The 23,677-nt window shown below is 36.4% G+C and overlaps 1 protein-coding gene across 2 annotated transcripts in view; it reads left to right on the top strand.

The window, feature by feature from the left end:
- Positions 1 to 23,677, top strand: part of RNGTT (RNA guanylyltransferase and 5'-phosphatase) — a 193,792-nt gene that overhangs the window by 121,563 nt on the left and 48,552 nt on the right. For both annotated transcript variants that reach the window (XM_074896019.1, XM_074896018.1), the window contains one exon: positions 5,931 to 6,031. In XM_074896019.1, coding sequence (XP_074752120.1) covers positions 5,931 to 6,031 — 101 coding nt within the window. The remainder of the gene's footprint in view (positions 1 to 5,930; positions 6,032 to 23,677) is intronic.

Here is a 23,677-nt window from a genome sequence, read left to right as displayed (position 1 = left end):
AAGTAGGAACAATGGGGGAATTTGCTTTGAAAGTACATTACTTTTGCAAACTAAAATGCTAGTGTAAGTGCACCCAATATGGCTGTTAAAAGAATAAGCATCCAAAGAGAGATTACAGCCTTGTGGAATAATTTAGGTTGGAAGGGACTTCGGAAGGTCATCAAGTCCAATCCTTTACAGCTATTTGACACTGTTTCTGATTTGTCAATGTACATTTTTGGTGTGGATTTCTAATTTCTGTGGTTGGACAAGGTTGAAAAGTTTCAGACTGAAGCATGAACTTTGGATTTCAGGTGATACGGGACCTGATATGTTTTAGAAGTAGTCGTGTACATGCATATTTGTCAGGGGTGGTGGTGGTGAGGATATCATTGCTATGAATGCTATATTTAAAATGCTAGGGAGTAGTTTGATCTCAGACAGATTGCTTCACATTTTGTTTTGGAATTAGAATATAGAATAACTTCAGGCAGAACAGGTCTGCAGTATGCAATGATTCATTTAAGGTGAAGTTTTCACATACTTAACAAGCAGAATTCTTGTTTGACTCCAGCTCATGTTTAAAGAAATTGATCTAGCACTTGGCATTTAAACTCAAGAATTTACTACTGCTGAATTGTGTGTATGGACTCACCCATTATAAAAATGAATCTCTTCAGGGATTATTAATGTGGCCTTTGACTGAATTTTTAAACTAAATTTCTGTGAATTTCTATCTTTCATGGTAACCAAAGTAGTCTGGGGGCTGTGTAACTTGTTCTTGAGATGAGCTTTGAAGTCTGATTGCTTATCTAAGATCTTCTAACTGTTTCAGAAAGATATGGATAAATTATCTGTTACCTTTACCAGGTGCTTAGTGTTAACAAATCTGCTGTGAGAATGGTGTTAATTTGTGTAATAGTCAAAAGTGTATTTTTATTGCTTTCTAGGCAAGATCTCTTTGGCTAACTTGAAGTGTGGTAGAGATGATTTTTCCTCAATTCTTTTATTAATAGGATAAAAAGTTTAGCTGATGCTTGTTTCACACTGTGCTGGTTCTAGAGGTAAAGGCAAGAAAGATAATTCCATCTTAAAGAACAAATCTTCCCCCACTCCCCTTCAAGCAAGTCTGTCAGTTAATTTGGTAATCAATTTGAGTCAAAACTCTGGATTCAGCAGTGCAATTACAGGTATGCAGATATATCCTGTCAAAATGTTGCTTTTCATTACTGATCTTGTAATAGTTACTGCTCTCTGTTGTGAAGTTGGTTTCTTACTGACTTTTAGGAGGGTATAACTTGTCAGTCTTAAAAAATAATTTGAAAAAATCCTATAGTAGATCCTATGTGAAATATATACATTGGTGCCTAAGGCTGTGAGGGTAGAAAATAAAATACTAATTAAAAACATAGAGCATGGGGGCAGGTGTCATGGAAGGTCAGGGAAGAAGTAAGGCCTGTAAGCTTGGTGTCTGTACTGGATGAAGGAGTAGAAACTATAATAAGGAATATAGTAGTTCATACCTGTAAACGTAATATAGTTGGGGAAACTTACATGCCTTCTTGAAAGGAAGGTTATGCCTCTCTGGCAAGAGATCAAAAATCTTTTGAGTAGGAGCATATGGTGGTCCCTGCTAAGACTTCCAGAAGGCCTCTGTCAAAGTTTATAATAAAAAAGTCTTGAAGAAACTAAAGCAGATGTGAAACTTAAAAGTTATTGCACAGATAAGTAATTGGTTAAAAAGTATGAGTAGTCATGTATACTGCATGTAAGCAAGTTGGAAAACAGGATGAACGGTGAAGAGATGTTTTCTTGATGGATCAGTAAGGACTTGTGCTAAATGTGCAGAATTATAGTAAGTCCTTACAAGATAGGGTGGCTGAGCGATAAAACAACATATAAACTTCTATCTAGATAAATACAGAGTAATGTACATGGAGAAAAAATTTATAACTGCACATGTAAAATGGTAGCCTCTGAGTTGTGTGTATTTCCATGTGTGTAGAAGCATATGAGTAGCATAGAAGCAGTGGAGTTTGATTGTTCAGCATCTTTCTTAATATGAGCTCTAGGGCATACAAGTCTTTGAAACCAACAAAAGGTGGTTCAAAATAAGAGGTGGTACATTTCCTTGCCATGTTGGGCTGTGTGTGAAACATTGTGCTGAGGGTTTTTATGGCTGTTAGAGGTTTACGTTGTTTACTGGGGGACTAGATGAGGTCATGCAGGAGTAACTGAAAATCGCTAAGTAGGAATCACATTTGAATCACATCCATGTCGGGAAGTCTCTGAGCTTGAAAATGTATAGTCTCTCAGAGAGTTGTAGTAGAAAATACAATATATGATTGTTTTTCACCTTCCCTGAGCACATGCTGTTGGCTGCTGTCAGAGTTAAGATGCCAGAACTCTAGTGAGGCCATTTTTAGGTTGTTATATGGATAGGATGCAGCTTTTCCTCAGGATTTCAGTGCTGTGACTGAGAGGTTCATTCATTCTTTCCGTGTCAATAAGAATTAATTTCCTAAAGGAGTGTCAAGTGTTTTCTGGGTTTATGTTTCAGGCAGAAGTAAATAGAAATAGATCAGAGTCTGCAATTTTGAAAGAACCCTTTGGGCCTCCCTTAAAGGCCTTCAAATTTTCTCACATTGATGAGAAGAAATCTTGTGTCTTCAGTTTTCAAGATTGGGTATATTTCAATCCTGTTACCTGTTCTATCAGGAAGTAAAGCTTCTGTTTATGGGTGGGAGGAAATAATTACTGCTCATGAATGCAGAATCAGTCCAAGTTTACCTTTTGGACACAAAATATGGGGTGTTTTTTGATTGAGACTGGTGTTTCTGTGCAAAAGGTAAAATCTCCTCTGTCTTGAAGACTATTAACCTCTCTTTATCTTCTCTTTAAAGGAATGGTATGTAAAAGAATAGTTTGGAGCCATGTATTAAACCAGCTGAGGTTGTTTTCTAAAGTCAATTAGACTGGGTCTGGTCTTAGTAATTCCTAAGGTCTCGAAAATAAGAACAACTGCTTAAAAAGAAATCAATTACTTGAGTATATATTAATAAATCCATAATTGTAAACACTCCAATAATTTTGCTCAGAAGATTATTGCAAGTCAGTAAATTAGAAGCTGTGTCACACACAGGCTTAATACGAGATATTAGGGTTTATGTGTGATTGATAAATGTCAGTTTTATGGAATGGCTGAAGACCTCTGTCATGCTAAAAGACCAAAGAGCAACTATTAATGTAAATCTTCTGTTCTGTACAGCAAAATCTACACCTGTTCCAGCAACTTCAGCTACTCAGCTCTACCTCATGTTTCTTCATACATGCTGTAGCAGTTGTTTCCTAAATGAAATTTTCACTTTAAAGAAATTTGTCACAAACAAAATTGTTCCCCATAGGGCTTCTTTGGACTAGGTAGTAAATATATAGTAGTAGTGATTGTCTCTGGCCAAATTGGAAACTGCGGATGAGAGGGAGCAACAAATAATGTCTTAGCAAACACTGGATTTTGACCTATTATTCCTGGGTCATATTAATAAATCAAATTTAATTCCATAGTGTCTCTATATTAGGTATAAGTACAAGAAAACAGCAGGAAAAGTTAACTGAAAAAGAAATTTCAGTGTCATCTACCTTTATCATAATTCTCACACTCAGTGCACACAACCAATTTAATATATACTAAAAGAAAAAATAGATTCAGTAAAATTGAATGTAAATACTTGAAAATATATTTAAATACATTATATTTAAAAATATGATCTGAAGACCTTAAATGCTTTATTGAGCATCATATTTTGTATATTCTATCTGTTTAATATCAGTTGTTATGTATGGCATGAGTCCTTAAATGTTTTTAACACCATATTGCATAATAGCAGTTATTTAGTTTGGGAAAGTAGAGGAAAGAATAAGGAGCAAGATAAATTTAATTACTATAAGAATTTAAAGATGAGAACATGGGAATTTTAAGATATTTCTGGTGAATGGAAAAGAGCCAGAGAAGTGAGGGAAGGGAATAGAAGGATGGTGGCAACTAAAGGAATATTTCTTTACTGCTGAAAGACTTTCTAGTTTTTGTAAATTGCTTAAACAATACCTTTCTAAATCCGATTTTGGAAAGGTGTACAGGCAACCAACTTCCTTCATATATCTGCTGATGTTAACAGCAAGAAATCATATGAAGGGGAAATAGGGGGGGAAGAGAAGAAAGAAAAATACTTCAATAACTTTACTATCATACTCTATCTTACTAGTCTTTGATTGAGTGACACTAGGATATTTGATTTGGCAGGGGTTGCAGATATCAGGGACCATTGAAGAAAGTTGCTTTCCAAGGGACCATTTTCAACTAGAAGATAGGCGGGAAGGAACAAAATAAAAGATGTGGAAGGGGAGCCAGCATAGATCAGAGGTGTGAGAAGCAGCTCCTGTATGTTGTCCTAAGGACAATGATAAATCATGTACATTTTATTCAGATGTTGAGGGGAAGATTGTGGAGAAATTCAGTGCAAAACTGTGCATGATTAGAATAGTAAGTTGGGCGTGTGACTCTTAATGCTGATATTTGGAATGGGTTTATGATATCCAGAATGGGAACCAGAACAGAATGCCTCGAGCCATCCCTCTCAAATGATCTAAGGGCCATGATCAACAAATAAGAAAAGAGGCACTCTAGCCAGTGGCTTTCAAATTCCAGAAGCGGCTTTTAGTAAGTTATTTTTGTCATGTGTATCAGAACTATGGCTAAAAATATTTGGAGCTAATTTGGGTTTCAGTCATCTGAAGCTTGCCTTTATTTACCATTTATCAAAAGCCACACAGCATCTTTTCATCAAAGCAAGATGTGCTGCATTTATTTTGGAAAGAATAACTTTCCATTCTTACATCAGAAAACAGAAAATTCTTCATTTGCTTTTGTCAGTTTAAATCTAGATCTGTTACGTTTATCATTAGTAAATTTTGCATTTTGCAAATAATATAACACAGCATGGGTGCAATATGATGCTACTGATTACTGTATTACCAAAAGACACTGGACATTCTTGGTGTGGTTTTTAGATAAAATGGCATAAATTTTCTCATTGCGGATTAAAATGGATCTAACAACTAAAAATTCTCATTCTGGGCATCTCCAAATTATTCTTTCACTTTTCCTCTATTCATGCTAATTCTTATTTTCTCCATTGCCATGAAAGATATTCTAGTAAGGAAAGGGTTAGCAGGTTGGCTCACTATTAGCTGAGGTTGATCAAAATGGCAGCTTAGTAAACTGAAGCAGACGGTAGAAATGACCATGAGAAACCAGAGCTCTGATTTAAGAGAAAATTGCTCCTTGCAACTTCTGGTTCAAGTGTGTATCCTTTCTCTTAAGCAACAGATGTTTACTTATTTATGTTCCTGTATGTTATGTTCTTTAATCTTTACATAATTTAAATTCCTTTGGTATGAAAGAATATGTTTTTGATGGGCCCTTCCGATAGTTGGCAGTATGGCGACTGCTGGCTTCTTCATGTTGTGTCAGTCAACAGCATGGATAACAAAAATATCGTTCATAAAATTGTTCCAAAATGTTGAGATTATCTTAGGGTATCTTTTATGTATGTCCTATCAGTGTTTTCATTTGTTACTGTGCTGTCTTTTTTTTTTTTTCTTGAAATTTTCCATTAGCCATAGAGAGATAATGAAGTATGCTAATTTTTATTTCCATTCTCAGTTTTTTATTATATGCAATGGCTTGGCTACAGTGCTAAGCAGTTTTAAAAGGGAGCAGCAAATAAAGAAGTGAAGCACAACTACCTCTGTGGTAATGGAATTCATTGTTTTAGTCACTAAGTATTGTAATTCATTAGAGACACATAATGTAGTCTGAAATGCTGAATTGTTAGTTTTAAAACCAGTGAAAACCAATAAGCATAATTAAACTGCTTTTTAATTTTCTTCAGAAATACAAACCTGGTCGGTGCGACGATATTTTGAAATGGAAGCCACCCAGCCTGAACTCTGTTGATTTTCGTCTAAAGATAACAAGAATTGGTGGAGAGGGGTATGTAATCTCTTCCCTTTTTAAATGTATAACGCTCATGTGAATGTCCCTTAACAGTTTATTTCTCCTCTGGTATTGCTTGACGTTTCCTGAGGCTAAGCATTTCTATATTCTGTAGAATTTGTTCACTGAGAATATAGACAACGGTTGTGATCAGTGCTGTATTGAAAACAATGACAGATGTTTATAATGTAAATTTACTCATTCTTAAAGTTTCATAAAATTTCTAAAAAAAGTCCTGTTTGGATTTGGCACTACCCATTATGTTTTTAGAAAGTAGGAAGGCTATATTAGCTTCAGTTCTTACATAAAATAATTATTTTCAATTGTTTTTATGCAAAATACTCACAACCCAAGCATTCTTCCATTTTAGAATTCTACACAGTGGCAAACAGGCACTTGTTCTCTTAGAGAAAAACAAAACTTGACATTTTTATTTGATAGGTATTCTTTAGTATTTTCTTTAAAACATTAAAGTCTTAATAACAGTGATTTCTAATGGCAGAAGACATGTAAATCTTTACAGAAGATATTTACATCTTTACATCAGTTCTTCATACTATTTGCCTAGTTCAATCACTGCACATATTTAATAGGGGCAATTTCCATGTTCATTTGTGCCAGAGAGGGGAAGGAGAAGATTGAATCACTAGATTAAAGCTTGCCTTGGAAAAAAATTTATTTAAAATTAAGTTAATTGATTTTTAAGTTGCTTAATATTTTAATATCTGGGACTTCTTTCAACTGATAGTTTGAAGTACTGACATTTAGCTTTTCTTGGTACCACAGGCAACTGAATACCATTAAACAATTAATTCATACATTGCTTATGTATTCCAGAGTGCTAATAATGGCTCATCTAACTTTTAGACATTTACAAGTCAAGTTAATGAATATATATTAGATGAATAGAGAGTATCTTAAGGAGATGACGTTTATTGTGCAAAATGTACTCAGCTGAGCATTTGATGAGGTCAGAAGTATCTATTCAGCTTTTTGTGTTTGAAAATGCCATATGAAGTCCTCAGTCACATTATAGCTATTTTAGAGAACATACAGGAATATTTTAAATTTGACTTTGGAGACTCAGCTCATTGCAAACATTTCATGCTTGTTTGGCTTTTATTTAAGTCACAGAACAGTGTAATAGGAAAGATTTCTGTAAAAAAAATAAAAATTACACATTATTTGACAGAAAGGTTATTTTTATTATGGTATTCTTATGACTTCTGCTGGATCTTATAAATATACAGCAGTAGCCTGTGATTCAGAAGCAAAACACAACAGATTTTTCATTTCACATTAAAAAAGGAGTATTTGCTTGACAGTTAAAACTGATTTCAAACACAAAACTGTCAGTGCTGTTGTGTTATGTTTAGTCTGCTGGATCAAGCACTGGCTAGATGGATGGTCCCAGAGAGTGGTGGTCAGTGGAGCTAAATCCAGCTGGCAGCTGGTCACAAGTGGTGTTCCTCAGGGATTGGTGTTGGGACCATTTCTGTTTAACATCTTTATTGATGATCTTGATAAGGACATAGGGCGTATCATCAGTAAGTTTGCAGATGACACCAAGTTAAGCAGGAGTCGATCTGCATGAAGATAGGGAGTCTCTACAGAGAGACTTGGATAGATTGGATCAGTGGGCCAACGCTAACGGGATGAGCTTCAACAGGGCCAAGTGCCAGGTCCTGCACTTGGGCCACAACGACCCCCTGCATGGCTACAGGCTTGGGGAGGTGTGGCTGGAGAGCTGTCTGGGAGAGAAGGATCTGGGGGTTCTAATTGACAAGCAGCTGAACATGAGCCAGCAGTGTGCCCGGGTGGCCAAGAAAGCCAGTGGCATCCTGGTTTGTATTAGAAATCGTGTGACCAGCAGAAGTAGGGAGGTGATAGTCCCCCTGCACTCTGCACTGGTGAGGCCACACCTGGAGTATTGTGTCCAGTTTTGGTCACCTCAATACGAGAGAGATACCGAGGTGCTGGAGCGAGTGCAGAGGAGGGCAACGAAGCTGGTGAAGGGCCTGGAGAACAGATCCTATGAGGAGAGATTGAAAGAGCTGGGACTGTTTAGTTTGAGGATGAGAAGGCTGAGGGGAGACCTCATTGCTCTCTGCAGCTACCTGAAAGGACATTGTAGAGAGGTTGGTGCTGGTCTCTTCTCACAGGTGATTAGTGACAGAACAAGAGGGAATGGCTTTAAATTCAGGCAGGAGAGGTTTAGACTGGACATTAGGAAAAAATTTTTCTCAGAAAGAGTGGTCAGACAGTGGAATAGGCTGCCCAGGGAGGTGGTGGAGTCACCATCCCTGGATGTGTTTAAGGGTTGTTTAGATGAGATGTTGGGGGATATGGTGTAGGGGAGAACTTTGTAGAGTAGGGCTGATGGTTGGACTCAATGATCCCAAGGGTCTTTTCCAACCTGAATGATTCTGTGTGTGTCTGTGTGTATTGCATCATAGATTATTTGATTGGAACATGAAAATACTATAAAATACTAGCCAGCAAAAACTATTCCTAAGAAGTTGGGCAGCTGGTAGCAAGTTACTGTGGAATGGCTGTTCCATTGTGGAATTGGAAACACTTTCTAGCATTTAAAAAAAGTTCTACGATATTTTAGCTATGTGAAAATAAGTGCATTGCTCATATTATGGAAATAATGATCTGGATTAGTCTCTAAATACTGTAATACTTAAATATGTTTTTATGTTCCTCTCACATGCATAAGAAAATAAGAAGAAAAATAAACCTAGAAATCTGACATTTGATAAGTACAGTTCTTCCAGATATGTTTACTGGATCTCACATGACAGCTGAGTGCGTTCATCCAACAAAAAGAAAAGTTAATGAAGTACTGGGTGGAAAATAATAATTTGCCATTGTTGGGAGAGAAGTATGTATGTTAAGTAATGACCTATGAAACAGTACCTTCTGCCCAGTTAAACACAAACAATGAATGAAATACTCCGGGTTTAACTGCTTCAGTTGTTAATTGGAGTATCCAATTTATCGCTTGGTAGAATCTGAACTCATTTGAGGAGACATCAGTATTATACTGATTTTGAAGTTACTGACTAGAGTTTTAAAAAAAGAATATTTTGTTCTAGACTGTAAAAAGGCAGTTCCTGAGCTCTGAGATCTACCGTAATAAAATAGTTGATTTCTGATACAACTAAAAATTCTGCGTTTATGAACTGAATGTCTTACTAACAGCAATTGTAACACAACAGCATTAGGCTTCCTGCCTCCCCCCATCCCACTGAGATTAAAACCAAGCATTGATAGTGGTTTCAGCCTTTTAGGTAAAAAGTTTTCCTCAGTAATTCAAAAAGAAATCTGGCATGCATTTGACAACAGAGTAATACAGATGCGGTTACTGTTACAGAATTTGTGTGTTATTTTGGTGCAGTTAAGCAGTAATATTTACGGAAACAGAAGATACGCCTTTGTATTGATCTCTTACTGACAAATGAGGAGCCAAAATCTAAGAATCCATGTCAAATACTTGACACCTTGAAACAAGGAGAATGAGGATTGTCTGTAATTTTCAATCCTTTGTTCCGGTTTACAGGCTCATCTTTAAATTTTGAAATGCAGACATATCTAAAACTCTGTTACAAGTGTGTGTGATCTTACCACAGTTCACAGCATAGCCAATAGTGATACAGGCTGAACCTGTATCACAAAACTCCAGCCATGCTGCCTTCATATTTATAGTTCTGTGTTCACTTAAATAGTGAAAAAAGCATATAGGAGCATTATTTATTCAGTAGTATGAGTTAAGAGCACTGTCAGCTGTTGGACATGTATTTTGGATGGCATATGTAATTGAGATCCTGAACAATTGTAAACAATCGGGTGCATTTTTCATATGAATAAAGGAGTTACCTCTAGGGACTTTGACAGATTTTAGTCAGTATGATTATTTTCCATCTACCTAAAATTCCCCTGTGCTTTCAGTTGTGCATTTCCATCCATAGATCAGTCTGCAATAGTAATGTTAACTGCAGAATAGCTGCTGTGTTTCACCCCAGATGTAATCCAGTTACGGATGAACGACCAACTGTTTTTATCTAGGGTTCAGTTATTTCACTATTGATATTGGAGGGAGTTTTTCCACTGAATTAAAAAGAAGGATTGAGTTTATGATCTATGAAGTACTTCTAGAATAAACTTTCCAGTAAAGATGAAGATAGTGTAACAAAGAATAGACATAGAGAAAAAAGATACTACTGCATCCTACAGAAAGGCAGGGTTCCTGTAACCTCAGTGACCTAATCCTGACACTCCTGTTCAGTGCCCATATTTGAAAGAAATTGCATTATTGCACCTTAGTGAATTGCAGCGTATCAGCTGAGCCATGGTAATTGTCCCCTGTGTATTGTCATAGTCCAGCCTGTCCAAGCATCAGGATGATGGTTAGATTAACTCTTTTTCTATTGTGTTTGCAAGAATTCCTGTTTATACTCTCTCTCAATCTCTTCTCATCACATCAGTAGTTACTTTCTATAAAAAAAACCCACACAAAATTCCACAAAACCCAAAACAATAACCATAACCAACAACTTATTAAATCAGCTAAACTAGAGAGTACTTTATTGTTTATCTCTGCTGAAACACAGCAGTTGAACTGAAAAGCCCTCACATTATGTGTGCTTTAAAAAGGTAGACCCACTTCCTAGCACTTCTGTATAGTTTCAGGTTTACTAAGATAATGGTCTCATATCAGCAGTGCAAAGTGGAGTCCTTTGATCATGTAACACTACCTTGTATTTTTCCTAAACTGTGATGATACTCATAGAAAATAAAACAACAGGGGCTTAAGCACATCAACTGCATTTCCAAATGACCTACAAGTCAAATGGCCTTATCAGAAGAGAATGTGGAGGATATTTAATTGCTGTGTGCAGTATCTCAGTTATATTACAGAGAACACTGTTTTCAAACAGTAGAGATGCTTTTTCCCAAAATGCCTGACTTTAAGAATATTTCTTAAAAAATAAAAGCCCTCAAACCAACTCTGAGCCTTATTTAAATGTCACAAATACTAACTGAAAATGTCTACACAATGCCAGATTTGTGGTAGCTTCCAAACCCAGAATTTCTAACATGTCCATGCTTCCTATTAGTTTTTTAATTAGCCAGTGCAATTCCCTTAATTTTATCTGAATCAGACATGCTAAAACCAAACTATAAGCAAGGCTTTGGTTTTATTGGCTTTGAATGAATATCTTAATGGGTCAATTCGATACCATTTCAAAGCACAGAATAGTATAAATTTTATATAGAACCTTTAAGTATTGGAAAGAATCAAGAATTTTACTCATCTTCTAAGAGAGGAATAGTAATAAAGGCTTGGTTCTTAAAAAAAAGTAGTGCGAAGTAAACATGAACTCTTCATTAGTAGCAAGTCTATATTTGTTTTTTATTATATCCATGATTAAGTAGACCACATGGGGGGGCGGGGGCGAACCAAGCAAACAGTGTTTAGGCAAAGTTCTGTTTAGCTTGGGCATTGTCAAGTAATAAAAAATGGGAGATAAAGTACAATACATTCAAGGACAGCAGGGGCTTCAAATCTTGACAGCAGGGGCTTCGAATCTTGGATACATTGGTAATTGCACATCAACATCTAGATATAGATACCATGACTACAGGCAAGTGAATGTTTTCCTTTTGTTAGATGTGATGTTGGCCTTTTCGTTTGTAAATTAAAGAGCTGTGGGGGCAGGGGCCGGGGCAGATCAGGGGGTGCTGCAACTGGTTCAAAATAATGTGATGTTCTTGATTTGTTCTCCTGTAGCTGTGTTGCCTGTCAGAATATCTTACCCTTTTTATAAGACAGTCTTCCTCACTCTTTTGCTTTGAAAAAAAAAAATGGTGACTGAAAAATCACGAAAGTTAATTGAATCTGTTAAGATTGGATCTGCTGAGATCTATAGAACTGATGTAATAGTTTGTTTGGCCCATGTTTTGTTGCTACCTCCTCTCTTTCCATTCCCCTGTTTATGTGATTCATAAATTGATGGCTTGGGCTGTGAGCTCTATGCCTTCTCACCTGTCTGCAGAATGCCCGTTATCAAAGAGCACAAGCTTGTTCTTACATGTGCCATTTGTCACAGAAAGGGAGCTTTACAAATAGTATCCTGGCCATAAAAATAAGTCCCAATTTCCTCTAGCCTCAAAAGATCACAGTCAAGATAGAGGCTGCATTGTTGCACAGTGAGCACAGTTGAGCACAGTGGAGTTATGAGGCAGAATGCAGATGATGTCGCACAGCAATTACAGAACAAATAAGGACAAGATGTTGCAAATAGATGCAAAGATGCACAGTGTTGGGATGACAGCAGGAGGAGTGCAGGTTTGAATATATTAACTGCATTTATGGCTGTACTGTTGTTAAAGGAAGCGTGTGCTTTGAAGTTGCTTGTATTTTATGGAATGTAAGAGTTGCAAATGAAAGTAAAGGAGTAATTTGTTTAGCTCTTACCTTCAGGCATTCAGGTGTTACCACAGTAGGTCTTGCTAGTTCTGAAGAAATGTAGGGGCAGGGTTGTGCAGACTGATCAAGAGAGGATGTTATGTGTAGAAAGAACAGCGTGGTGGCATGGGAAGGGGAAGCACAAATATTACCCTGGTAGAAATACGCATGCACAACTGCCACCATTGGCACTGCAATGGAAATGGGTAGATAGGCATTAGGTACTAATCCGTAAGTATTTATGCAATTTTGCTTATGTGAGGATATTTAAAATCTTTTTGTAACACTTCAGTTTTTAAAAACTGTTTTCAAAGTAAGGCTTTGAATCTCTTCTCTATTTATACTCTGGTACACTGAACATAATGTTGTACCTTCCACAATTAATACTAAGGATGCACTTGGAATTTCTAATGTTGGATTTCAAAAATGAACTCAGCCTCATCTTTTTATAAGTTCAAGTGGCAGCCTTGGGCAATCTCCATCTGTCAGATAATGATTCCACTTTAGCTACTCATTTCTCCAGATTTTAAAAGCTTTGCCTCATATCCTAAAATTATCTATATGCTTGCAAAACAGAATGTAAATGTAGCCTTGTATGTTTTATAGACCTTGTTCCTTTTTCTTGAACTAGCTGCCACCTTACAGCAGTCTTTCCAGTTGCTTATGTCAGCTATTGTAATGATTATCCACTCTGTTAAAGATCCATTTCTATCTATAAGGGAGATCAAGAAAATCTCCTAAAGAGCATACACCTCTCAAATTTTCTTATCTCCCATGCGCTTCTCTGCCCTGTTTTACATTTGGGTAGATATTCCTATTTGGCCATGTAGCTTAGATGTCTTACTACTTGTGAATATTGAAACTGAAGACTGATGCCATCCCCAGATAAACAACTGTGAGGTGTTAGAATCCAAGAGAGGGGTGAGAGAAGCAGGCAGTGCAAAAGAATTCTTGGGTGTCAGAAAGCTGGCTTTGGCTCTTCCAGGGAACAGATAGGTAGTATCCCATGGCAGGTCTTGAAAAGCACAGAGAGGCCCATGAGAGCTAGTTGATCATGAGGGACAGCCTTCTCAAAGTGCACAAGGACATACACTTTTCCAGAGTGCTGGAAGACAAGCAGGTATGGCAGACAGCTGGCTTTCTTGAATGAGAAATTCCTGAATCTGCTCACACAAGCATTGAAGTGTATGGAAGGTGTAAACAGGGACAGACCTCTGTGGAGAACATAAAAACAGTGTTTGGATGAAGAGGGAAGAAATTAGGAAGGCCAAAACTCAGCTGGAGTTGAAGATAGTGAAGGGCTTCTATAGGTACCTTTGTAACAAAAGGAAGACTAAGGAAAATTACATGCTGCTGGTGCAGCAGGAGATGTAGTGAAAAAAGATACAAAAGGAGGGCTGAGGTATGCAGTGCTACCTTTGCTTTGGTCTTGACTGGCAAGGTCTACTCTCAGGCCTCTGAGGTCCCTGAACCTCATGGTGGAGCATCAGGAAATTAATTGCTCCCAACAGGTGAGGAAGTTCAAGTTAGTGACTACTTAAGCAAATTGGACCTTAGGGTACTGGGGGACAAAGTTTTGAAATGGGGGCAACAGTTAGCCCTTGTGCCAAAGATGACCAACTGATATCTGAGCTGTGAGTGGAGCAAGTGATTCTTCTGCTCTGTTCAGCATTTGCAAGACTGCATCTGGAGTGCTCTGTCTAGGTTTGGGCTCCCTAATATGAAAAGACTATTGATGCACTGGAGCAAGTCCAGTGGAGGGTAACCAAGACAGCGAGGAGATTGAAGAACATGGTGTGAAAAGAGAGGCTGAGAGAACTGGGTTTGTTCAGGCTGAGGAAGAGAAGGCTACGTAATATTTTATAGCTGTTCACTGCTTCCTAATGGCAGGTTATAGAGAAGATGGAGCCAGGCCACTCAGGGATGTGTCTTGAAAAAATGAAAAGCAAAGGACACAAACTGTAGAAGGACAGGAGGAGAAACTGTGTGAGAAAAGTCCAACACTGTAGTAGGCTGCCAAGTTGTAGAGTCTCCATCTTGGGAGATATTCAGAAGTTGACTGGATATGGCTGTGAGCAACCTTATAAAACTTGGAAGCTGACCCTGTCTTGAGCATGAGGCAGATGACTCAACTAAAGACTAAAGGTCCTTTCCAATCAGAGTTACTCTATGATTGCCTGTAAATCAGATGTTAAGTATTTTGCAAATAATATGGAACTGTTAGACATTTCATTACTAAATATTTTACAACATTTCTGTTTTCCTTTCTTCATGCCTTTAGTGTATATAAAGATTTTTTAGAATACTTACTGTACCTGTTCAATTTACAAATTGTGGGATTGTCCTTTTAGAGAAGATTTTGAGTTGCAAAATAAAATAACGTATTTTTTATAAAGAGGAATTTGACATGGTTCTTTGTTATATGCTGTACAGGTTTGTCAGATGAATAATTTTAAAACTGTCTAAATAGGGCAAGTGTTCATCTTTTTGCTATAGCTTGAACAATAAATAGACTGCTCTCAGACTGACTGAAATTCAGCTGTGAACCTCCTTTTCTTTTGCACCAGTATAAATTAACTTTTTTAATAATAGGAATTATTATTGTTCTTTAACATCCTGTTCAGAGTGATTTTAATGGATTTTATAAATTGATATGAGCTTCTTTGAAATGCATTTTTGCATGTAGTAACTATTTGGTCTCCTTCAGACAGGGAGTATTTGTTAGAATTTGTGAGTATGCCATAAATGATACCTTAATTCAGAACAGTTTTTCCTGCATTAATTGCCTACAGTATGAATTAACATTCAGTTCTTTGGGGTTTTTTTTAGTTTGTTTCTTAATGAGATTTTTATTGTCTCTTTTCTTGAGTTTACAGATTGGTGTGTTTAAAACTGTTGGGAAAAGAGCATTAGTATAAAATTATTAGGGATCTCAATACTAAGTGGTTTTTCATTGTGTTTGAAGTTAAAGAAACATGTATTTAAGGGGAAAAAAAACTCAGCTCAGATGATGACTTCCTTGCATACTGTGGTATATTTCAAAGAAGAACAATGAGAACTAAGAGCGGAAAAAATTATCGCCATGGCAGAGTGGAACAAACAGACCAAACAGCCAAAGATATTGTATGTATTTTGTACTCTTCATCGGTCTTACTCTGAACATTTTATTATTTAATTTTCTGATAGTACCAAACTCACAAATCATAAAAGAACAGGTATAAGTACTAAATAATGAATATATTAAAGATAAAAATAATTCATGACAGTTGAAAGTCCCAAGAGTACTGTTCAGTTTGTTGTGATACCATCAGAATGTTTTGAAATTGATTTAGGAATTAGAAACTCAGCTTGTTGTGTCTTCCTGAATTCACAAGTACTTTGGAATCAGCAAAACATGTCAACAAAACAAATGACCCTGATGCAGGTTGTTTGCATTTCTGCCATGACAGTGTTATCAATATGGTATGCATACAGCTGTGGGCTTCTGAAACACTGGGAGATTATCAGCAGTTTCACCTTCCCTGTTTGATAGTCAAGAGAAACTCTTGGTACATGGGCTTATCTTACAACCTCAGAGACATTAGAAAAGAAACCTACATAATTATTTTTTTAGAATAATTATCCAGTGTCTCTGGTTTTGTAGGGATTCAAGTTGTGACGATTGATTTTAAAAAAATAATAATTACAAGTTTTCTTACAGTTACCATTTTAAGGGACATTGGCATTCTGAGGAAATTGGATTTTTAGTATCAGTTACTTATAATGATTTAGGATCTGCCACAGGCTTGGTAATTCACACTTGCCATCTTTTTGGCTACCACCCAGCTTGCAGTTTTTTTCTGGGAAAAGATGCTTATCCTATTGTAGAAAGACATTAAAATGAGTGAGGCTATAGGTGCATGTATCTGAGAGACCAGTTTGCATAATCAAGGCCTGATGAGTCAATGGTAATAACAAATCTGTGTTGTTCACTTACCTAAGCAATAGGGAATGGAGCTTGTGTTCATACTGCACTTTGACAGGGAATATCTAGTGCTTTGTAAAAAGCCTTTAATAGTTTTCAGTAGAGATTTGGTTCTATCTGACAACAGATGTAAGCATGTCATCCTACTAGAGGATCTTAAAATGGTGAAAATTCCTTATTTTCATACATTTTTTATGCTTTCTTGCTTTTTACAAAGCAGTCTTATGACAGTGTGAAGTACAAACAGACTTTTTACTGAATTCTATTCTGAATTTGACTTCAAGGTTTTTATCTTAAACACATGGAAGATACGTTCATTCACAGGATCTGATTCGTTTTTAGCATCATTGTATAACTGAGAAATAAGCCTTTATTTTAACTTTAAAACCCAGATTTCCAAGGTTGTAAGCTTGGAATATGAAATGAATCACTTATTTTTAATTTATTAATACATATATATACACACCTGTGTGTATATACACACTTACAGGTGACAGCTGCTGCCTTATGTTGTAAAACTAAAACCACAAAAATGTAAAAGAATTCCTTTGGCTGTTAAGAATCATACCAAAACTCTCCTCTTTTCCTCCTCATGCTTACATATGGGAACCCTATCCTCCTTTTGTCATACTTCTTAATTTTAAAGATGGTGCATTTTGTTAGATCTGACTTGACTGTTTCCAATTCTCAGCTCTTTTCATATATATTTCTTAATGGAACATTCTTAACTTCTCCTTTTTGTTCTTTTTTTTTTTTTTTTTTTTCCTGCTTAAGCAACATGATTTTCAATGCCTTGGTTTCATTGTTTCAAGCTAGATTATGGACTGGTTCTGCATCTGTACTCTACCAGCCAGCAAAAGTTGTGTATGGCTAATGGAGAAACAAATGCCAGCGTGTTGGTCTGCTTTATAAGTAGAATAATTTTTTAATTACCTAACTGCAAAATTTATATACGTGGAGATACAAAAGTGTGTGAAAAATTGAGGGGTTTAGAGACAATTCTAATGTTCTTGAAAGTTTAAAAGCATCCTTATTCTAATGCTGGTCATCCTATCTATTGTCAGACCTCTCAATCTCTGAGAGATACGACAAATAAGAAGTTTTATGTTGCACAGTTTTAATGAGGCTGCTATTGCATACTCACCAAAGCCAATGCATATATGTGTATCAGTTTTCAAGATGGCAAAAATGAAATCTGAAATGAAGAGAAAACTTGCTTAGGGCAGCATGGTGTGTTAGTAAGAAAAGGACAGTCCTCAGCTGTACCCAGCAGATGGCATTTTTCCCCCTTATAAAAACTAAATATTTTCAAAACTATAATCTTTGGCTATTTTCATGTTTAAAGCTTTTTTTTTTTTTTTTTTTTCAGAAAGTATTAAAAGATTGTGCTGTGAGCAAATATTTATCAGGGGATTATAAAGGAAATATAATGTGTATATCACTAATGACAGGATAGAGAAGATCGGAATGAAGAGAGTGAAGCAGGGTAGTGAAGTTGATTTCATTTTATTTTTTTCCACTTCAAGTCTGCAAGTCAAACCCATCGTCTTTCACAGATGTTTACAAAAGCACTTCATTCTTTTGGTGAATGTTAAAGCATCAAATCTCAAATGCTCATTTTTTTAATCTTTTTATGCAGGAGTGAAAAATTCTGCTTGAAAGTAAATATTCTTGTGGTAGGAGATCACTGAATTTGGGGAGTAGGGCAGGGATAAATGGACTCAAAAGTGATTGGATATCTCCTGATGAAGGCTCTGCACTATTCTCTCTCCTCCAGAAGGGAAAATTTGCTATGGACATGGTTAACCCTTCCCAGCTACTGTATTAGTAACATTTTTAACTTATTAATTTGTTATGATAATGATCTGTACACAGTTCTGATTCAGGACTCGCTGTTTTTCGTTCTGCTCTAATTCAAGAAGAGAAGCAGAAATGACTCTCAGGTCTCATTGAGCAAGATGTTTGTGCTTAGTTTCTGCACAATACTTACTTGTAAAAACCTTCATACATCATTTAGGTATTAAGAAAATTGTGTTTTAAAAGATGAATTTCATATTATGATAAACTAATGTTTTGGTTTATAGAACAGAGAATGGTATGGCATGCAAATGCTTTCTTCCAGGTGAGATGGGTCATAAATACAGCTTGTTTTAACAGTAGAAGTATTAAAGTTCAGTTATTTGAATTATGTCACTAAAACTAGATACTCAAAACTGGTAATTTTCCTCTGTTAATCATATAATAAAACAGTGGTAATTTCTCTGTTGTTTACTTAGTTTTTCTGTTACATTAAAAATAAGAGAAAGCTATTATACATCTTAAATTTTTTTATATGTATTGTATACCAATTGTTTCTTTGTAATATTCAGAGACATGCACTATAGAGGAATTTTCCAAGTGCCTTCTGAAGATGATGCTCTACCTTTTTTGGAGATAAAATTAAGATTGTTTGATGTTATTTGGCTGGCAAGTTTTTGTGGTTTGTTAGAGCTTATATCAGCAAAAGGCACACCTATAGCCAGTCTGTGGCAAGAGGAGTGTCCAACGTTTTACACTTGTAAAACACTTTTGTTTGAGTAAAAATAAATTGGTCCCACACATTTAAACCATGGCATAGCCTATATCAATTACTTTAAAAACTTACATTGTTGACAGGTTTACTAGACAAGCCTGAGGAAGAGAAATGAACCCTAACTAGTGCAGAAAAGAACTAATACTGAAATGATACAGCTTTTCTGTTGGATAGGGTGAGGGTCATTAATTTCCCGAAGGATTTTGTATAGTGTTTGGTCCAAATGTTTGTGTTTGTCGCTGCAAGTTGTGTTATGAAACTGGTGATTCTTTTTAAATGAAAGTTGCATACAGAAAGATTGTTAATTCAGAACATAAAGATCCTATAGACATCGCAGAGTTACTTCTCTGTTTACCACTGTTTTTTAAGCAGTGCAGTCTAGTTATGTGCTCTTGTTTAATGCAGAAGATGTATCTGTTATTGCTCAACCTAAATTATTCCTTTGATTCACTAAATTTGAATTCAAATGAATTTATTTCAAGACAAAGTGCATATATTTTTCTGACAGAAAAACAGACATGGATATGACAAGAGGGCAAAAATGTAGTGATAATTTAAAGTCAATTCTTCTCATGTAATAGCTTCAGGATCACAAATATTTTTTTTAAACTTAAAATTAACTTTTAAAAAAAAAACGAATAGGTTTCTGAAGCTCTAAAACTCACCCTGAGGGGGCCTGCAAAGACAGAAATACAGAAGTTGTGGAATTATATTAGCAGTGAAAAAGGATGAATTGGTGGAAAAAGTTGGGTGGAGGAAACCTTAATTCTAGAGAGCTTCTTTCTCTACCCTAATTTTAGATAATCTGTTATTTATTTACTGGTAACTAGGGCAGCTTTCTGCTCAGGTTTGCTATACTTAAACAAAACGAACAACAAAACCACCCTCCACCCCCAAATTCTGTGGTTCTGTAGATACCAACCGGTCTTCTGTATAAGGAAGAACTACTGATAAGCTTAGATGATGGTGGGTTTTACTAAAAACTGATTAATGGAAAAAGGATAATTTATAGTGAGGAGAATAACCATCGTTTCAACTGCAGAGAAAAAAAATACTAGGTTGAATCTACAGAACTGGCTGGGATATTGAGACAATTGCAGAAAGTCTGTTTGTGCCATGTCTGCAAGCTTGCGAATGTTGGGTAAGAAGTAGTTTTGCAATTCACACAAACTCTCAGTTCTATGAGTTTGCACCCTCTTTCCTCACTCAGACTTCTTTAGCCTGGGTATCCTCATAAAAACTAAATGAACAAAAATTCTCTAGCTTGTCTGAAAACCCTTCTTCCTGCATTCTGGTCCTAAGGAGAACAATTGTCTTTTCCTTTCTTTTAGTTTTCAAATGTCAAATACAGTAATTACATTCTATCTTATCTTTGAGTGATTTAAACATGAATGAAGTGCCTGTTTGCTGACTGATAATAAATTTTCTTTGCCATAAATAACAAGGTGGTGTTGAAAGTAGCTTTCAAAAAAAGGAATGGCCTATTTAATTTTTAAACAGGTAAAGGATTTCTCTGAAAGAACAACTAAAACTTGATTTTGTAGCATTTATATTAATTGTTGTCTGATGTTATTTTACTGGTTCAGGAAAGTAAGTGTGTGCATATAAAATAAACCTAGAGTTAACTCTCTTTCTGTGCATTTTAAATCAATCATGGATAAGTCTTTCAGTGTAAGTGCAGATATGAAGAATTAAAACAATAATCTGAATTTGAAACTAAATGCATTAGACAAGAAATGTGGAATTGTAGAAACTGTCAGAGTAATCCTGTTGACACTAGTCTGTGCATGTAAAATGTATCAGAGAAACGTTAAGGTTACAGCTTAGCATCCCAAAGAAATACAATTCCTCCAAAAAGAGTCGACCCCAGGGGCTGTGCATTACTTGTGCTGGAACAGGTAGATCTGGAGCACAGATCTGTAGTAGTTCAGTAAACTTTGACCACTCATAAATTGCATTTCTTTTTAAGAAACCAGGTGGTAAAAAAAGATATGAGACAGTTCGTTGTTGGGTTTCCTAGCTGGTGTAAAACCTGACAGCAGGGATGTGTTAAGATGTGGGTTTCTAGTCATCTATTATGTGCTCTACTACTTTGTTATTTTCTCTTATGTGTCTTCTTGTCTTCTGTGATAACTGCTCCCAGATAGATTCAAATTTGTGTTCTGCTAAAGTTTTATTCATTCTCCTTTCCTTCTCTCACATATGTTTCCATGTGAGTCTTCAGGGCTTGGTTTCCCAGTAAAGGTGATTATTTTTTATTTGCTGTCAGTTGCTTCTCCAGAATGATTAAAGTCCTGGTTAAAATGGATAGGGTTTCCATGAAATAGCTGAACTGCATGCTGGTATGCTTATTGATAACTTTCTCTCTCTGATGATCCAAAGATGTAGGTGTGACTGCATATATAGGAAAAGGTAATAACTTGTGTTATTTTGTTATACTTATCATATGTATTTAAAAAATAGCCAAAGTTTGAGACATCAAAGTCTTTCCTCATCCTTGAGATGAACTTGCATGCTCCAGTCCTGGTTTTTCCCAGGTATATCACTTGGTCTAAGAAAAACTACTTTTTCCTAGAGACTTTGTCTTACCTTAAATCAGACCTGAACTAAGTTCACAGGGAAAATCAAAATATACTGAACCATGGTGCACTAATTCTTTTAACAGGCTTATTTTGGCAAGGGTAAATTATAGTCCAAAAGGACATGCAAAATTGCTTGAAGTAAAAAATGATGTCTTGGAGGCATATTGAAAAAAAGGAAAAAAATGCCTGCTTTACTGTACATTTGTTAATTAATCACTTAATAATTTACGTTACATCAATCTTCTCAGAAATAGATGAAAGAAGAGACAGAGCAGGTCATCCTGATACTAGTTAAATCAGTAGTTATCAGCCAGGCACTGGAAATAAGTAATTTTTTTGTCCTATACAGTTAGCATTTAATCATAATTGCTTTTTCACTTGTGCCCTGTGTAATAAAAATTCCTTATTCAGGACAGTAAATGAAAAGGTGCTCTCTTTCTGTAATAACACTACGGCAGTTTTTATGAAGAATTCAATTTTTTTCCCCCACAGTTTATAGAAAAGATATATTTTAACAATTTGCTCATCACCCAGGCCTCGGCTTCTTTGACTTCTTAAGGAGTGTGTCACAAAATAGGTTAATAATTTCAAGTTGAGTCTAAAAAGCTGACATTGGAAAAGAAGAGGCTAGGAATACTGATAGCATATGAAGAGCTTGCACAATGTTTATATTGCACCAAAAATTCTGTAGAAGCAGCTCCCTAAGATAATGATGCTTCCTGGTCCTCTTCCTCAGCCCTTGTGCAGGCAAGTGGGTCTTCTTGGGGTGTTTGTGAACTCAAATGTGACAGTACCCCAAGTGCCTGGGAAGAAGGGACCCTAGCTAGTTCCCTGTGTGCTTTCAGTACCTGCCTCAGGTTTATGTTGCTGTGGAGATCATGGCAGCTCAGGAGAAACTGGAACTGGAACAGTCATTCTCAACCTGAGAGCTGTTGCTGTGTTGCAAATACTGCATGTAGAGCAGAGGCATCTCAGAATTTTTTTGTTCCTAATTTGTTTGCTTGGTCCCTCTGTTTCTTAGCATCATCCAGGCTGCCATCATCCCAGCACATTCCCATTCCTCTCTTGGTGGCTCAAGGTTCACCTCTCTTGATTTGGGAATCAGCATAAATGGTGCTAAAGTTTGGAGAAAGAAAAAGGGTGAAGGGAAGAAATATATTGGACGGAGATAGTAATCTTAAAAAGCCTGAACAAAACCAAAAGAAAATCAAGGGGCAGCTGAGTGTTAAAGTCAGAAGTAAAGGAGAGAAAGGAGTTACTGGAGGTGTGACAGTTTTGAAGCAAGACAGAGTATCTTGACAGCAAAGCAGTGATTTTCCTTATAGAGAAAGGAGTCTGGGTAAGGATGCTGATTGTTCGAGCAGAGCAATACACCAGAAAGACAGGGCAGCTTTGCTGCAAATGCCTTCTAGATTACAAATGCAGTAATCAGTATTACTGTGTTGGGAGCTGGTATTACAAGGTACCAGTCCTTTCTTTTGCCATACACGGAAGTATTTCAGCTGCATTTCTTAATACTTCAGAATGCAGAATACTTAATTCTGTGTTCATTACTACCTGAAGAATTTCTGTAAAAGAAATTTTATTTTAAAGTTCCTATCATGAATATGTTGAGGGCCATAATTTTATAACGGACAGAGAGCTAAATCTTGCACCATCTGTGCAGGTTTCAGAAAGAAGAATGAAGCATTCAATAGAGTTCATGAAGTCTTTGACAGCCTTCCTACCTTATTTTGGGTGTTTGTAGCAGTTGGGTGTTCATGTATTCTGCTGATGGCACTTGTGTCTGGGTAGATGGCAGGTGGGGCTGTATCACATACAATTCCAGACAAACAATTGGTGGTTTGTTACGGGCTTCACTTTGGGATTGCAATCTGTATAGTCACCCATGAACCCTTCCTAAATGGTTTGTAGACTGTAATTCAATCATTTCTTTGGTTCTACGTGATTAATTAATAAAGTATTTGTTTTGAATAAATCATTAAAGTGGGGTGGGAAACAGGAAGAAAAATCAGTTGGAGTGGCCTGGCAGTGCACATATGGCTGAGAG

Source organism: Athene noctua, chromosome 1 (assembly GCF_965140245.1).
Source record: "Athene noctua chromosome 1, bAthNoc1.hap1.1, whole genome shotgun sequence".
Taxonomy (NCBI): Eukaryota; Metazoa; Chordata; class Aves; order Strigiformes; family Strigidae; genus Athene; species Athene noctua.
The sequence above is the reverse complement of the archived record's forward strand: the minus strand, read 5'-3'. Positions and strand labels throughout refer to the sequence as shown.